This window comes from Calidris pugnax, unplaced genomic scaffold, assembly GCF_001431845.1.
Source record: "Calidris pugnax isolate Ruff unplaced genomic scaffold, ASM143184v1 scaffold38, whole genome shotgun sequence".
Taxonomy (NCBI): Eukaryota; Metazoa; Chordata; class Aves; order Charadriiformes; family Scolopacidae; genus Calidris; species Calidris pugnax.
Genome location: NW_015090995.1, coordinates 12,881,531 through 12,899,754, shown reverse-complemented (window position 1 = coordinate 12,899,754; position 18,224 = coordinate 12,881,531). Strand labels below are relative to the sequence as shown.

The 18,224-nt window shown below is 40.7% G+C and overlaps 2 protein-coding genes across 5 annotated transcripts in view; both read right to left on the bottom strand.

The window, feature by feature from the left end:
* Positions 1-638, bottom strand: part of ATRX (alpha thalassemia/mental retardation syndrome X-linked) — an 80,257-nt gene extending 79,619 nt beyond the window's left edge. For all 4 annotated transcript variants that reach the window (XM_014955033.1, XM_014955034.1, XM_014955035.1 and 1 more), the window contains exon 1: positions 80-638. In XM_014955033.1, coding sequence (XP_014810519.1) covers positions 80-99 — 20 coding nt within the window. In that variant the 5' untranslated portion in view covers positions 100-638. The remainder of the gene's footprint in view (positions 1-79) is intronic.
* A 4,540-nt stretch (positions 639-5,178) lies between these two features.
* On the bottom strand, positions 5,179-17,359 carry MAGT1 (magnesium transporter 1). Its single transcript, XM_014955325.1, has 10 exons — positions 17,240-17,359; positions 15,996-16,165; positions 15,006-15,123; positions 13,523-13,663; positions 12,887-13,027; positions 12,486-12,575; positions 10,450-10,513; positions 8,389-8,463; positions 7,834-7,924; positions 5,179-6,679 (listed from the first exon to the last, which is right to left on the bottom strand). Exons 1-10 carry the CDS (start codon positions 17,351-17,353, stop codon positions 6,664-6,666), a joined length of 1,020 nt encoding a protein of 339 aa, XP_014810811.1. The 5' UTR covers positions 17,354-17,359; the 3' UTR covers positions 5,179-6,663.
* Positions 17,360-18,224: the final 865 nt, after the last annotated feature.

Sequence of the window (18,224 nt, the reverse complement as noted above, 5' to 3'; positions counted from 1 at the left end):
GCCGGGCGGTGCAGCGGTGGAGGCCGCCCGCCGGCAGCGGCCGCCGCTCCCCCCGCCAGGGGCGGGCTCCGGGCCGTACCTCACGGGCTCTGCGGTCATGTCTCCGCTGCCGCTGCTCGGTGCGGCCGGCCGGGCCGGAACCGGGCTCAGGCGCTGGAAGGAGACAAAGCCGTTATTGCCACCATCGCCAGCTCCGCCGCCATCTTATCGGAGGGAGGCTGAGGGAGACCTGCCTCCTGCCGCCTTCCTCCTTCGCCGACTCCCATTGGCTCCTCGCCGCCCCCAGCGATTTTCTAATTGGGCGGCTCCAACGGGGCCTGTTGCTAGGGTCGTTCACGTCACCGTCCTAACCTTCCCCGCTCCGATTGGCTGGAGGGAGGGTTACGTCACCGGCAGGGACCTGACGTCACGCACCAAGTCCCGTGACATCATTTCAAAACAAAGTGTATTGACGACTTTGCCCAGCAGGGGGCTCCCGCCCACGGGTGCCCCGGCGGCCGCCACCATGGCCGCAGGATGGGGTCTCGCCCCATCCCCACCGCCCTCCTCAGAGGACTCCGGCTTTGGGCCATCCAACGTAGATCCAACCCGCCTTCAACACCATCAGGGGAATCATGGCATGTCAATGCACCCACCCGAGTAACACAGGAATGGTGGCCAAACGCTAACACCAGCGTGGGACCAACCCCAAGCCTCCACGGGGACAGGCCACCCCCTCAAGGAGAGCAGGACAGAGCAAGCTTCCCAAGGACAGCGTAACAGGACGGCAAGATATGAATGTCGGCTCTACTGAGAATGACCACAGTTGAACTTGTTGAACAGCACCCAAGTTACACTGCTGGCTAGAGCACCGCTTCATTAGATAAAGAAACGTCATTGGCAGCTTCACATAAGTATGCCAAGATAATTTTCCCTGCTTGTACTAGCAACTTCTACATTCCCATCACAGAATCGTTGGAGTTGGAAGGGACCTTCTAGAGACCATCCAGTCCAACGCCCCTGCCAAAGCAGTGTTGCCCAGAGCACATCACTCAGGACTGCATCCAGGCAGGGCTTGAAGATCTCCAGAGAAGGGGACTCCACGACCTCCCTGGGCAGCCTGTTCCAGGGCTCCATCACCCTCACCGTAAAGAGGTTCTTCCTCATATTTTAATGGACCTTCCCGTGTTACAGCTTGTGCCAGTCAGATGTTAAAATCTATAGGAAAAGAGGAGGACTGAAATACGTCCCTATTCAGAGAGGAAGAAGCTACACGAGAAGGCTCCCAAGTTCCCCTGGTTGGCGTTTTCATGGAAACTTCCATCTCCCCACATGTCCAACACCACAACCAAGCCCAGTACCTCAAAGAATCTGAAACAGGTGGCACAAGTATTATTCATTTATAATAAAGAGAACCACTAAAAAGTACCAATTCACCCGGTTTCATGAAGCAATGTGCGAAATAGCAGAAAAAAAAAAATCATAGTGAGAACCCTGTGATCTTAAGTACAACTACTTATATCTATTTCATTCTAAAAGGCAACGATAATAGAATAAATAGTATTTTCACACTTGGGCACATACAAGCTTACACATCCCAGGGAAATGCTACAAACTGCTCTAAACAAAATTTGCTTGAGAATTTTACCCAAGAACTGCATCCTGTATTTGCTTGATTTTAGTAATACCAAATAGCAGACTTAACAGCAGCTTTGTTAACAAATGCTGTGTCATGGTTAATGCTACACTTCTTTTAAAAGACCAAAGCATCACCTGCCTTCTAACTAAATTTTAGAAGGAAAAAAAAAACCACAATCTATCTTAACTGACTGCTACTAATTCCATTAAAAATTTCAAAAAGCCATTGGTTTTTTGCCACCAGAGGAATTAAACCAGAAGCATCACCTATTCTTTGCTCTGCATCAGTAGTCCAATTATATGATTAAAGTAAGAAAACATTTATTTTACTCTTCAAGGCATTTAGTCTGCTTTAGAGACAAATATCCTACTGATTTAGAATAACTACACATATATACTTATTACTTTTACTCTGTATTATTTTTTTTATTATTTCCTTGGAAGATAAAAGAAGGCATTTGAAAGCAGTTTAAAAGCCCAAATTTAATTGCCTCCAACTCATAACTTTAGATACAAGTTGCACATGAAAAAGAAATTCTATTGTGAGAAGAAGTCAAAATAATGTAAGGAGGGAAACGTTCCCATCTCCCTACAATTAGTCCAGAAGACAAACCCTGATACTGTCAGGAGACTGTCAATGAGCAGACTGTAGAAGCACACCAGAATGTGCCTATGGAGGGACGCTGCGTGCATCCACAGAGAAACACTCTGCACGTCCAACACACCGACAGCTCGGCTTCCCCTGCACACGGGACCCCTTCCCCCAGCACTCTGCTAACAGACCCTGCTGTCTGCTCCAATAAATACACCTGGAAGAATGAAGATCCCAAGCTTAGTTTGCAGGACAACCCAAGGGCCGCTCTAGAGTCTCATTGCACTGATTTTTATATTTTTTTTCATAATGATAGCAATTAGTTTTAAGTAGATATTAGCCTACTTTTAAGAAAAATGGCTGAAAGACATGTATAGCTATCAACTGACAAGAGAATATTTTAAGAACTTCATGTGCTCCTGACCTAGAAATACAAACTACATATACATCTTTTTCATATTATTGTCTGTGATAAAAGTAGCACAATTAATCCAGAACACTAAAACACTATGCTTAAATTCATTTTATAGGAAGGGTCACAATCTGAGCTTTTAAATGGAACCAATTCTGTGCAATGAAACTCATTCTCTATTGGTCAGACAAAAAGCATGATAAAAACTGAAAAGAGATGACCGCTTACTCAAGCGTCCGGGTTTGTTCTTTGTTTTGCTGTTACTCTACTCCCCTTAATAAAGCTCAAACTGATGGTGTGCAATCAGTTGCATAGTGGCTTGTATCTGATAATTAAACCTTTTCAGCATAAGAAAGCAGTAAACAAGGTCCAATAAAGAAACAAAGTGCCAGTACTTTTCCAAATCCTTCGTGAGAATTAATTTCTATAGCAAATAAAAGCTTTTTGAAACTTTGTTAAAAAAAAAAATCTGATTTTGGCATAAGAGATTTTCTGTTATAGACTGGATAATTTTTAAAACACTATCAGAAACCATTGCTAGTAAGTCATAAAAGAACCCTACAGAGCATTCTTGTCCACAATGAAGTTTGGCTACAAGATGCCATGATCTAGTATAATCTGATGTCATAGACAGCATGTTTTAGAAGGTAAGTAATTTAATTCCTTCAGTAATTCCAAAACTTCTACTTTGTCAAGAATGTAGACTAGGAATAAAAAGTCACTGCTATGCTTACTTTTACATTTATTTTTAACAAGGCTCGGAATAAACCTTGCAGTACATTTAGTTAGATGTCCAATAGTTGTGACCACAAAAGCATTTACATTTTTCTAAAGCCTCTCAGCAGCCATCATCTCATCATATTCCCCAGACCCTGACGGCTACCCCATTGCCTTCCAAAAGGTTTCACTTGTTCTCACTCTCCTGTCCGAACGCGTATCCCAACCAGGAGATTGCATTTATACACTCAGACACACGGACATCACCAGCCATGGGATAAATGAAGGTTATTTGCACGAACACAAGGCCATACAACGCAGATGCAGAGCTGAGCCCATTCTCCATCTTGCTGAAGGATTGAGCAGTTCTGCCCCTGAAGAGCATAGGCTTCTGAAGCATCTTGGTTAAAGGCTTAACTGCAGGAATGACCACTAGGCACCACCAAGAAACACGTTCTGTGCTGAACACTAGAATGGTTTGAAGACAGGAGCTTCCAGTAAACTAGAGATAACACAAAACATTACCTAGATTAATCCAATTAGACTGACTGTCTTGCTTTGGGCTAAGCCCAGAGAGCTCCCTGAATTATTCCTAGCTATTATCCCAAAAATAATTTTTAAATACACCACAACCCCTTCTCAAAAGCAGTAATCTTTGAGACCAGCTACATTAACAAAACCACAGAGTCCATTTTCAGCTACAGAAAATAGCATTTCCTCCTTTTATTACACTAAGTGCTCTCTAAGAGGTGAGCTTTTATAGTACTTCTGAGCTGTTTAATGACTCACTTTCTAAAGGAGATGGCCTCATCAGATTCCCAATTTTAGCATACCAGTTCTCAAATGCATTGCCTCTTCCACCTTTGTTCTACTGGTCCAGAACTGTATTACACTAACTAGTTAGTGAGATGCATGTGCCAATGGTCCTGAAGAGTCACTTTGGGTACCAATTATAGCTGGCCATTACCTCTCAACTGCTGCACAAGTCAAATCTTTCTAGAACTGCATCCTCTCTAAATCTGGTACAGGTCCTTGCAAGCACTCAATCTTCCTTTGCTCCACTATCACACTTGTTCCTTCCTCCATGCCCTTCCGTTTCAGCCTAGAGAGCAGACAAACTGTTGGAAAAAGTAAGCATTATTTTCATTTGATATGTCAGCATGGAAAAAGAGGAAAATCCTTTTAACATCTATACCACCTTAATTGGAAAGCCAACATATCTCCACCATCCATTAGCATGATGTGCACCTGTTTAAAGTTGGTCAATATATTATTAGATGCTTTTTAGAGGGATAGAAGATGCACCATGTCAGAAAAATTAGAAACAAGTTTGAAAGTTTAAGAAAAAACATTTACTGCTTTAGAACAAGATTGTAAGCCGCTTCTACCTGCATTGCTAATGACAAGTACAACCAACCTAAAAGATTTTTGGAAGCACTGTACCAAGAGGGCAGGAAAATAAGCAACAGGCACAGCAGTCCAGAGCTGTTCCTGGCAAATCTATGGTGTTAACTAGATTCCACCTCCAGAAATGCTATTTAGTGGACCCATCTAGGACTCCAGAAAGCCAAGATTTTCACCTCAGGACAGCTGTCAAAGACAAGTAAAAACCATGCAATCCTCATGCTATTAGTTCATTACATGAGAAGACCTCTAGTATTGACATTTTGAGCTGAAATTTCCCACATAAACACAGATCTGCTACTAACCCAGTCTACTCAGCTGTACTCAGGTTATTTACTTCATACAGACATTTTTATTAACACATTGAAGCAATAGTGGAAGAAAAGGTTGGTTTGTTTTGCTTCAATTTGAAGTTCAAAAGACACAGGAGCATGGATTAGACTAAAAAATTTTATTGAAACTTGTCCAAAATCCAGTCAGGCACACAATTTATCCATTCCACTAAGGCTTGTCATTCTGTATGGCATAGAAAAATGAATCTCCGCAAGTTGAAACATCAAACAAGTAAATTAGTGAAGTTAAGGCACTTGAGATATGTGTTAATTTAGCAAAATTGCATAAGAATAACATTCTACTTTGAATGATACAGTCCTTTCTGAGATTCAGTCTATAGCATTCTAATTCTATAAACCCTTGAGACAGGGGAAAGGCAGAAGCAGGAGGCCAAAGTCTCACGATATTTTCCTCTGACTGGTGACCTCCAAGGCTGCCACAGCCCATGGAAGGCAACATCACTGAACCACGCTGCAGGTTTCCCATAGTACAGGTGCTGAACTACACAACAGTTTGGGTTGAGGCACAATGGTTTCCACTCATGAATCTTTAAGGCAAAATATCTTTGTGAGATGAGAGAACAAAAGGAGAGAGCAAAAGGCACGCACCTTCAATTGTAAGGCTAACAAATCTTTCCTGGGGTAACAATATTTTTCCTGGGATTAGGTATCTCTGCCCATTCCCATATCCTCCCCGAGGATAAAGACTTGGAGAAAATAAACAGAGAATGCAAGAACTTATGTAGTACCCAAAAATCTGATACTTACTGGTTTGTCAGGGCTTTGAGCAGTAACTTGAAAGCCAGTTGGCAACCTTTAATTCATGTTACAGACGGCTAGTTACCTTTGCAGTTTTGGTTTGTGTTTTTGAGAGGGTGTTGGTCAGTATAATTTTTTTCAGCTCTGAGTGAACACTTAAATGTTGCAATTCCAGCATTTGGCAAAGACAATTTTTAATGAATAATCAAATTAATAACTCTGTTCTACCTGTTGAAAAATTTCCCTTCATCTGTGAAACAACCTCTCACATCATATAGCAATTAAGTACTCTTCTCAAAAACGAGATACAGCTCTAGGATATGCACATTCCACACTGGAATTTGGAGTAGGCTCCAAGGGTTGCACACAGATGGAAGGAAAAGATTTCCAAGTACAGAAAGACGCTTTCTCAACCATGGAAAGGTATGACAGAGAAGCTATTGTCACCTGCTGTGCACAAACAGGAAATAAAGTGATAAATATTTGAGGGGAAAAAACATAAGGAAAACAGAATATCCAATTGAATTTAAAGTACTGTTTTCAGTTAGTCTACAGAAATGTATTTCTAAGCTTTAAGTTCTGAATTTCAGTAGGAGTTGTTTAAGAAGATGTAAAGCTTATGAAAAAGAGATTGCATCTTAATACTCTGTGTCCTTCAGAGCAAATTGCTTGTTATATTTAAGGCACTACACATCATCTTTGGTTCAGTGTTTAACTATCTCGTTCAGTGTAAAGAGAGGTAGCACGAACCACACGTATTTAGCTCTTCCATTCCACTACATGCCATTTCAGAGTCGCCATCTTTCTGATGTTACAGATTCTGGAATCCTTTAACTCATTAGGAAACTGCAGGTACAAAATAAAAAACATTCTTATTAATTTTATAAGAAGCAAAAAGTATGCAACGTTCCACTTAGCTTTCATATATGCTGAGAAAATCAGAGTGAGAAACTGGACCTCATGCAACTACAACATAAGCAGCTGTGTAGAAATTGCTTAAAAGCAAGTCTTCTAGTAACTCAAAAGCCAAGACAACCACATCTTACCTACAACAATGTTAGCAGAAGCACGTAAGACCATTGCATAGACCAGAATAAAAGCGGACCAGTTATTATACAAGTTCAGTTCTCTTCAGGTCTTGAGAAAAGTGTTTATGAAATAACAAGTTTTATTGTTTAGATATTTTTTAAAAAAGAACTGACTTCTCATAAGAAGAGGATAATATTTGCCTATGCAATTAGCCTTCCAGAAAATTAAACTCATTGCAGAAGCCGAAATGGTTAGAAGCTGGTCCCTCAACATGTATTTATTCCTTTAAAATGCGTAAAACCTAATAAAACCACACAAGATAATACATATATAATCGGTATAAGTCATCAATTAGTAATGTTACAACTCTTTACACAAACTATCACAAAATGTGCACAGCTTTAAAGCATCAGCCATCCTCCTTGTTCCCACAAACAAGGGTTAATAATCAAGATGTACGAATATGGAGGAAAAGTAGAGAAAAAAAAAGACACTTGTTTTCAGTACAAAGTGGCTGAGGTATCACTATGAAAATAGATTTTATAATATGTGATGGCATGAAAAGGAGATTACTAGAATCTTTCCTTTGGCCAAACTGAAAAATCATAATACCCACCAAAAAACATTATTTCTCGTTATTATATCAACCAACATTGCCACTTCCTGAGAAGCAAGTGGAGCATTTTTAAAGGAATATTTCCCACCAAGTTAGATTTCAGAAATAGGTCCTTTGCCTATCTCTCCGCTTTGGTTTAAACTAATATTACCAGACAAGGAAATAGCTGTCAGCAGGAAAAGATTTGTTCACAAGCATATAGTCCAGAATAACAAAACCCCTAAGCCTTCTAGTATCGCTGGCAAGCTTTAAGCCCTCCTTTGTATTTACCCACTTGCTTCAAAAAAGTCTGTGGTGTTGTACCTGTATTGCAAAGCACAGGAAAACAATGACAGAAGCAGCAAAGACAACGTACCTGTATGGGTAGCCATGGTATTTGGACCTGAAGACAGACAGCAACCAGCTGAAGAACAGCACCACCAAGCCAATACCAGCAATACACATGACTGAAAGAGATGCAGAGTAAGATTCTGGTAATGTGACAGCTCTCCCAAAAAACACCCCAGTGACTGCAGGTTTCAAGAGCATTCTGTAGCATTTACAGATTAGGTCAGATGACACCTCTATTAGAATCACTGAGAAGAAATAAATAGCACCGATTTTCTTTCCAATTCCTAGTGTAAATCAATTTTATACCACTGCTTTAAGAGAAAGCAAGTCCCTTCTCTCCCTTACTCACAAAATGCTGCAAAGCATCTTTGTATCTCCTCATTTCCCAAAAGAGCTTTGAGTTTATCTTACGGTTTGCTAAGCAACTCCAAATGTTACCAAAAAAGCCAAATGATTCACTTCTGCTTAGAGGCAGGAGGTGTATAAAAACCAACAGGGTAAAAGCATTTTTATTTAATGTTTATGACAAAAATCTTTACTGAAATTGGCTTCTCTTAGAGTGAAAAGTACTAGTACTTACTTTTTCTTTTCCCCACATCCATGTCAGAAGTAGCAGCTTCGTGGAGGAGTACCATTCCTAAAGTAACACCACCATCTACAAACACTGTTTAAGGCTAAATCAACAAAATACAATGACTCAATACACTCATTCCTAACCTCATAAATTCAGCTCCCACACCATACCTGGGTCATTAAAACTCAGTGGAAAAATTAAAGATTTCCCAGCAAAACAAGCAACTATGGGGGGCTGAGGGGGGAAGCAAATGAAGAGTATTAATAATGTCAACTTTTAAGAGACAATAAATACAAAGTTTTAATATAAACTGGAAAATATAGTAGATCTTGACACAAAATTAAAACCGCGTATTTATTATCTCAGCTTGTCATGAAACAGCATTCCTTCCCAGAGAGCTTGGTCCACTCCTACTACTGTTCTACTCCACTGCAAAATCCCAAAAGGAATTCAACTTTTACATTATGCTCAGCTAATAGAATTAATAAGATGGATGCAATATTTAACACACACGTTCTCTTTGAAGTAGCAATATTTCAGTCTTTTCTAATTCTTCAAGTAAAAAAAAAAATTAAAGCTTATGAAATTAAGGAGGCACAGACAACTTAAAAAGCGTGACATTTGCAAAAAGCGAATCCTAGCAAAGCAAAATAGTGCATCCATTTCATTCCATTTCACTATGGATGTTCAGTCCAAATCCTCCTCCTGAAAGAAGAAATGCTTAGCATTGACTACAACGGGACCATTAAGATGTGCTGAAGGGTAGACCGCAAGAGAACGACTTCAACCTCCAGGAACTTCACTAACTCCTATCATTTTAAATGCCTCCAACAACTTGGAGACTGGGTCCGTAACGTGATTCATGGCAATAACACAAATAAACATAAAGTTTCTAGGTTGAATTGGACTGAGTGCATCAGAAGCACAGTAGTAATTTTAAAAAGATCAGAAGTTCCCCTCCAAATGGATGTCTTAAGTTTTAAAAAAAAATCTTTTATAATGAATACACAGCAAGAGAGTAAAGTTCATTTGACACCAGCATATTTAAACACCAATTGCTTACTTTATATTACAAATTCCCAATGCGTTGCTTGCTGAAATTTGGATTTTGAATACATAAAACAAGGAGAGAAAAGGGGGAAATTACCAGAAATCACTGTTAAAGACCAGAGTTGCAACAGAGAGACTTGTTAATCATTGTCAAACAGCAATGAGGACATACATTTCGAATGAAGTTTTGAAATAATGTGCCTGAAGTAAGTCTGCTATTCTGCCATACTTGTGTACTATAAAATGTAAACAAATTGGGACTGTGAAGTTTCAAGGAAATAAAAAGCCAGTATTAAGTAAAATAAAAAATCCTGAATAAAAAGATAAAAGAATGCACAGACTGCCTCAGGTGACAAGACAAGAAAGAAAAGCTTGAGTCAGAGATGACTGAAGTTGCAGATGATGGGTCAAAAACATACATGTGGGAACAGAAAAGAACATGGAATTTTGTATTGTATTCTTATGTCTCCAAAGAAACATTTTTATACAACTGAGAAAGGCAGAAGCTCTCAACCTGCAAGTTTTTGCTTGCCTTTCTCAATGGTATAATACTGGCATGGAAAAATCCTGAATAGTTAGCATGAACAACTGGTAAGATTAAAAGTAAAGAAGGTAAGCAAAGAAATAAAAGAAGAAAGATCAGTAAATAGAGGAAAGAGTTCAAAAACAAAGCAACAATTAAGTCAGTCAGATTGAAAAGATAAGAGACATGCACAGGGGAGCAGGGGTTATCCTGAGGAATCTTATGATTCCACAAAGATCCACATCGTTAACACTGTATTCATTTCAGTCATTCAGCAAGGAAAAGGGTGGTGAAAAAGCAGTAAACATTCTTCTATTCAAGTTAAAGCTCACTGGCATAGGAAAAGCATAGTTGTGGACACAGAAAGGCTCTACAAGCTTCCACATCAGTACTGTGTGACAGTTACAAGCCTGACAAAGTAGTCTCATGGAAAAGGCAGCAGCTTCAGCTAACACAGTTGTCACCAACCACATGCTTCTCAGAAGGAAGGATACTAAACAGAAGAACAATGTGCGTTTCTGCCACAAATTGGGCTTGGCTGCTTCCATGGATATAGTTCTGTAAGAGACAAAGAGTAATTGAATTTAGAAGAGACTGGAGTCAACTTTGACACGATTACCAACATTTATAGAGCTTGGAACTGCGTTTTGCACTGTCCCTTTCAGAAGGCAGAATGGAAGTTGGAGGTCAAACAATTTCACTTGTTAAATGTTGATTTTGAGGGGGAGATGTGTCAGCATCGAAAATCCTTCTTCTATTAACGTGCACAATCAGCCCAAAGTATCATTCAGATTATAGTAAGTGCAAGTGCAGCTACAACCTTCATGCTCCAGATTCCCTGTTCAGCAGGACAAAATACCATAATTATGCCCTCCCGCACCCACCATGATCCAAGTCTGATCCATTCCCTGACTCAGATTCTTAGGTTACATACGTTGCTCCTCTGCGTGAGCCTACCCCCAAAGCAAATAGTTTTAGTTACTCTGTATGCTGTCCTGTTTACCCTAGAGCATTATTTTAGTACCTTCCTAGCTTTCTGTGATCACCAGAATAATCAAAGTTTCCACACACAAAAAGATCTTGAACTCTCTAGACATTAACACAATAGAAATAAAGTCCAAGGTACTGCTTCAGAACCAGGATGACCCAGTTCCAGCAGAGTACTATGCACAGAACTGCCATCTAATGCTTTACTGCATGGAAAGCACTTTGATTCATTATCTAGCAACATGCTCATTTTCATTTTAGGAGCTGCTCAATCTGAATCTCTCTTGTCTGATTAAGAATCACATTTCTTATTCTATCTCTTAAAAGCTTATTACTGAGCATAGGAAGTAATACACCTTAGAAACCTCCATGCAACGTTTGCCCTTACTCTTAGAACATCACACAATTAATGAATCATTGAACACACAGGAATGACCTTCCTATCAAACTGGAATTCTAGGTAATGGTTGAAGTTATCACACTGCAATTACACAAAAGAGTACTTTGTTTTGGATTAAGATCAGTATTTTGTGTAGTAAAGCATAAGTTTGCAAGTTTCTTCTTTTACTTAAGCCAAGAAAAAGGTAAAGCTAATTGGAAGAAAATCTAAATCTTGACTGGAGCTCTGACACTCATGCTTCACACAAAACAAAACTCCTTGTTTACAGACATATTTTAAGAGAAGACAGATTCTCTTGCAACTAATCAACAGCTCTCTAATTTGCCTTGCTCACTGCAGGGGAGGTTAGGCTCACTGACTTAGAAAAAAAGCAGCCAAGAATAGAATTTGCATTTGTCCTGGTTTGGGCAATACAAGACTAATTTATCTCCTAATGATTGGGAAAGCTGCACTTTTAGAAGACTCTAGTGTCTGCATTTGTGAAAATATTTACTTCATGGCCAGCTAGACTACGCGGGATTCAAGGTCCCAGTGTTTTCAAGCCTTGCCAGATGCAGGGATGAGGAGGAGCAAGGCCTGGACACTGCTGTGTTGCAGACTGGCCAACACAATTATTTCATACCATGAACGTCACATCCAATATAAATTAGAAAGTTTGCTGAGGAGTTCTCTGTCTCCCTTGATGGCTGCCATCCTGAGGACTCCTTGGCCCAGTGCTGGACCCCTGAGCCCTTCCCTTCCTCCCAAAGCCACAGCACTCAGTGTCTGACATTTGCTGTCCCCTGCTGGGAGCAAACAGCTCCCTAATGATGGAATGGGCTGAGTGTAATCCTTGTACATTTTATATGGCACTGGGATCAATACAGGTTCTTTAGTATTATTGTTAATTATTTAGTCTCATCCCATTAAATCTATTATATTTCAGCCCTCATGTTTCCTTCTTTTCCCTGAGTCCCTTTCCCAGGTGGAGGGGGGTCATCAGGTGATAGATTAATTGTCAAAACAACAATACATTGTTATGGGTTCCCCAAACCATAACAGCACTCTGACTTACTACTTTTAGTATCAGCCTTATTCTGTAGAAACAAACATGGTATGTAAAAAAAAAAAACAAAACCAACCAACTCACACACAAAGACTTACCACTTGTCCTGTATGGGGATTCTTATGAGCATAGGGTGGACCTCTAATGTGGTTCCACATCTGGCCTGATGTCATTGCTAACACAAAACACTGAAAAAGAAGAAATACTATTTAATAAGGACTTTTTAAAATTATTTTTTATCCAATTTCTTTCCACTTCATACCAAAACATACTGGTCTGGAATACAATCTCAGGCTAGTACTTGTATAAAAGGCATCTGATCAAGCATTAACTGAGCTGAAAAGACCAAGATCGAATATTATCAGACTACCAAAAAGTAAAACTAAATGCTCCTCATTTTCCTCTACCAGGTTTAAGCATTTTTAAATGCAAAACTTCTAAAGACTTGAATTGCTACAAAACTCATGACAACAGGCAGACAATAGTTATAATTACTCACCAAAGCAGCAAATGCCCAGCCAGTTTTGTTATACAGAAAATCCAGGTTGCTTCCACGCAAATATACGAGGCCTCCGACAACAGCCAGCAGCAGTCCTAACATCAACGGTCCAGCATAGTTTGGTGGCCTTATCACACGAATCTAAACAGAGGATATTTAAATTATTTTTCCTCAATGGGATTATAGATTATACCCGCACTCCTGCTAACAAAACACACAATTTATTAGAGCAGGGAAAAAAAAAAGTATCAATACACACACAGATTTTCTACGTAATATATCTGACTTGGGAAGTAAGTAATGCTTCTTTCTCTATTACTGTAACTTCAGTTTTACACACCTTTACCCTACCTAATAACTTAGACTGTTTTTCTTCCACAGGAACATAAGAGGGAAAAGGAAGGAGATGAGTTTTACCATCTTACCAAATACAGAATTACACAAAAATATTAGAACACAGAACGTAAGGAAATTTAAAGATGTCACGCACCCAAACTCAATTTTGCAGACAAGAACTATTTAGAATATCTGAGAGTAGATCATTAGCCACAGAACACAACTGAGGTATTTCACAGCTGGAATTACACAGTAAGGGAGTGCTGCAGGTGGTGCTAAGGAAAGTCTGTAAATACTTACATTGACATCAGTTCTGTCAGCCACCCAACGAGCAAGCTGTTCAGCTGCAAAGCCACGCACCTGAAGCTCGTACGTGTCACCCCGTTTAGGCTTCCCTTTAGCAGGAAAGTTAATGAAGGTTGGAGCAGAATTCATGTTTAGCTGTAGTTGGAAAATTCACAGAAGATACAGCACCATGAAAAGTCTACTTAGTAACACATTTCCATTTGTATCCTGCAATATCATCACTAAATTAATCATAAAACTATTAAATAAACAGATTTTATTGACAATGACTTAAAAAAAAAAAGACAGCACATAGTAGCTTGCATTTCTGTATTTCGTAGAAGTACTAGACATACTTCTGCAATTTCCCTTATGTGTTCCATGCTGTTTTCTGCTTTCAGTATTGAGGACATTTTTCAGCTCTGTCACTAGCTGTTCTGGCTGTCTTAGAAATAAATTATTACTTCTAAGCAGGGTTTTCTCTGGTTTTTTTGGGGGGGTTTTTTTTTTTTTTTTTGGTAACACCATTGAGCATGCTTTCTAAAGTGACTGGCATTTCTTTTTCAGTACTCGGACCTATAGCTACCAATTCAAAAGATTCAGACCAGCTAAATGGAGATTATAGTAAGTAAATAAAAGCAGTTGTTTAAAAAATGTAGTTCTATCTTTTCCTTACACTGTTTTTCCCATAGCATTTCAGGTTTTTTAAATCTGTTTCCTCTCTAAATACTACTTTTGGGAGATAAATCTGCAAAACAAGAATATATACAATAACCTATAAAGGCCACAGCTTGATGAATTAATTTTTGATGTAACACTATGAGAAAGTTTAAGAAGAATAATAAAAGACAAAAGACGTCCCTTTCCACTTCCCCAGTCCAAGGCCTTCCATTTAATAAAATACCGTTGCCTAAATTGTGTAGTTTTTAAATAGAGATGAGTATCTCTTAAAAAAAAAGTTAAGATTTGCAAAAAATGAATTATTAATGTGATCTACAACTGCAAGCATACATTAAATGTTCTTATACATTTGAGTAAAATTTGGCTATAATGTTAATAGAAGAGCAAAATGACTGGGTACTTGAAAAGAAGTTAAGCCACACTGAAAGCCTAATCTATCATTCTCTAGCAATCTAAACATTGTAATAGCTGTTCCTAACAACATTGGTGCTTTCTATCTTGCCTCTTCATGCATCATAGAGGATTTCTATTGAGAATTACACTGTAAGTTATTATAGGAGAAACACTCAGGAAAAAGTCAGAGAAGCCAGTTCACTCTTAGTGCCTATTCCAGATTTGTCAGTTCTGTCAATATTACTGCCAACATGCTACTGCTCTCTGCTCTTCTCCTCATTTCTTCCAAGTGACAGCTTTTAACTTATCGATTATGTCTTTAACCATTTTAACACTAAATTTTGTATACATCTTTGCCTTCTTACCCTCAGTCTTCAAAACCCAAGTTAAAAATAATGTTAGAAGAGAAAAAGAAAGACATTACCATCTGAAATACATCTGAGCCTTCATCAAAATCTACCATAGCAAAAAAAATCTTATTGGTAAATGCACTGGAATATCGCCAGGAATTTGCCAGAATCTGGTATTCCTCATCAGCTTGCCTGTAAAACACACAAAGTGAGATGCTGTATCATATGTTTGTCATACAACACAAGCTATGAAACAGCTGAGGGAGCTGTAGCCACCCACCCAATTAATGGGTGCACCCCACACACCCCTACGTTATTTTTCTAGTATTAAAGAAACAGTTTAGGCCAGACACTCATCTAACAATCAAGTGAACCATTTGGCACTTCCAAGGGCAAGTTTTGTTGAGTCCATGAACACAAGCAGTCTTCAATTCTAATTGAAATGTGAAACGGAGCTCATGATTGAGCTGACAGAGCTCAGCAGCTCATGATTTGCTACTTCACAAAGCATCAAAATGGGTATAGGTGTGTCCTCTTTTGCACAGCAGAGGATGGGAAACCAATTAATTTCAACTAAGCAAAAAAAAATAAAATAGATCACCTTTACAGACCTCTGCCACCTCTGGATTAACACAAGACAACCATATGGTTAAGGATCCAGCGTGCTATAATTGTAAAGAAGTAAGTGCCAATCAACATATTAATTAGCAGGACTTTTAGAATACATGGCCAGCAGTAATTCTACAAACATTTTTTCTGCAGCTCAAGCCAGGAAACTTGAGTTTACACTCTCTCTTTTTCCAGAAGCCTATCAGTGTGAATACTGTTCCTGCAAAGCCACAATTATTTTAGGAGGGAGATAAATAATTAAGGGCTATATCGTTTTCTCACATGCATATAACACATATATTGCCACACATTTAATTTCAGAGATAAACCTACTATAATGCGCCCTAGTATATTCCTCCCACATATGTGAAAGCTGTATCCTGTTCTCAGATTTAATTTCTTAAAAGCATATAATAATTTATTTCTAAATTATAACTTGGAAGTTAAGTCCATACTTGCACACAACACACTGTCTGTGAGGCTGAAGAGCAGTGAACATCACAATCACTGAGTAATTTCTGGGTGGTGCCTTCACAAGGCGTCGAAATTTGTCTCCATTCATTCGAATAACGGATCTTTTACTAGCCCACTCCATTAGCTGGTTCACTTTTTCTGATAACACCATCTGAAAATAAAGTCAGAGGAACACTGATGGTTTTTTTGGTTTTTTTTTTCCTAGTCTCACAGTACAATCTTGAAGGTTTTTAGATTTGACATAACAAACAGTTGCACGGTGTTCATAAGAGCACCAGCCACGTGATGTGATACTTCCTTAAGATTCTTGAAGGCATACACAAATTCTTTCAACGGTCACATTATTACTTTGCTTTAACCACTTAGTAATATACATGCTTTAAGCACTTGGCCTTTAAGCACTTAGTATTACACATGCTGGTGAAGACTGTCAGCTCACCAGTACCTTTTCATGTTGCTAATTGTAAGATTTATCTCAGATGTACAAAATGGCCCAAATCACTCCCCAATATTTATCTGATACTAAGCATCACACTGTTTCAAACTTCAAAACTTGGTAGAAGCAGAACCAACACCAGAGATAGAAGCACTACGGAAGTGAGCTCAACATCTAATTTCCAACACTGCTGGAAAAAAATGGATTCAGTAGCTATTTTAGAGAACTGAAGAGCGCTCAACTCAAAGCTCTTCTTTAAAAATGAGCCAACCAATTCTACAGCATTATACAAAGAAGTATTAGATAAATGAAAAACCCCCAAATATCACTTTTATCATAAACTACTTGTCTACTCCTTATTAATACCCCTCTTTAGATAAATATTTTAGGGTAGATAACACACTACTCTTCTTTGACTTAGAACTAACACGAGTATATACAGAGGGATCTTTTCAAACCCTAGGAGCCAAGTGTAATTCTAACCAAAGGCAGCCAGTCCACCCGCCCTCTCCCTCCACACTCCACTCAGCAGGAAGACAGCACTCTTTAGGTGCTTTTTACAAGAACGGAAGCACCTGGAATTAAACACACTCGAAAATAAAAGAGAAATTAGACCCGTATGATGCTCAAAGGCCAACTGCTCCGCTCGGCCCCCAGGCGCGCCCGCGGGCCCCCCCTCAGGGCCTGGCCAGCGCCGCCGGGGACGGCCAAGCCCCAAGGCGGGGCCAGGTGGTCCCAGCCCGCGACCCACCAGGACCCAGCCCGCCGGGGCTGCCGGCGGCACCTCACCTCTTTCCGCTTCTGCCCGGCGGCGGGCGGCCCGCCCCAGGCCAGCAGCAACAGCAGCAGCGCCAGGCCCGGCAACGCCGCCATGACCGCCCCGCTCCACCGCCTCGCGCCCATTGGCGGGCGCCGACCCAACAGCAGCGCGGCCCCGCCCGCCCGCTTCCTATTGGCGGCGACGCCGGCCCGCGACAGGCTGCCGGCCTCCGGTTCGTTGAACCTGCCCCCAGCACGGGCCGCCGCTAGCCTATAGGAGCGAGGCAAGCTGGAGCCCTGCGATTGGCGGAGGGCTGAGGGAGGGCGGGGCGTGCCGTGCCGTGCCGTGTTGCGCTGAGGCGGGCCGGGACCCCCGGGAGGCGGCGATGGCGGTGCTGGCGGGGTGTCCCTTCGTCGCCCGTCTTCGGGAGAGCGCTGCGACTGCCCTGACACTGCAGCCCCTCACCTTCAGGATACACCCGAACTTTCCTCAGCACCCGCGGCTTTTCAGATGTTGCAGACTGCTGCACAGCGGTGTGCTTGGGGTCCCCGGGGGAGGAGGCGGCGGCAACGCTGTGGGGGCCAGGCCTCGTGTAAGCCCCGAGAAACCAAAATAGGAATCTAGACAATCCCAAGAAACTTGATCGGTAGCTCCCTCAAGTGTGTACACCTGCTTAATTTTATACGAAGCAATGGCCACGAAGATGATCAGGGGACTGGAGCATCTCTCCTGTAAGGACAGGCTGAGAGTTGGGGTTGTTCAGCCTGGAGAAGAGAAGGCTCCAGGGAGACCTTATAGCCCCTTCCAGGACCTAAAGGGGCTACAGGAGAGATGGGGAGGGACTCTTGATCAGGGAGTGCAGCGATAGGATGAGGGGTAACAGTTTTAAACTGAAAGAGGAGAGATTTAGATTAGATATTAGGAAAAAATTCTTTACTGTGAGGGTGGTGAGACACTGGCCCAGGTTTCCCAGAGAAGCTGTGGCTGCCCCATCCCAGACCAGGCTGGATGGGG

Coding starts and splice junctions, on each gene's coding strand:
- MAGT1 (XM_014955325.1), bottom strand. CDS start 17,353: ATGGGCGCGAGGCGGTGGAGCGGGGCGGTCATGGCGGCGTTGCCGGGC. Junction 13,664..15,005: donor GCTCAGATGTATTTCAGATG/GTAATGTCTTTC, acceptor TTCCAACTACAG/CTAAACATGAATTCTGCTCC. Junction 10,514..12,485: donor ATCCCCATACAGGACAAGTG/GTAAGTCTTTGT, acceptor TGTCTCTTACAG/AACTATATCCATGGAAGCAG.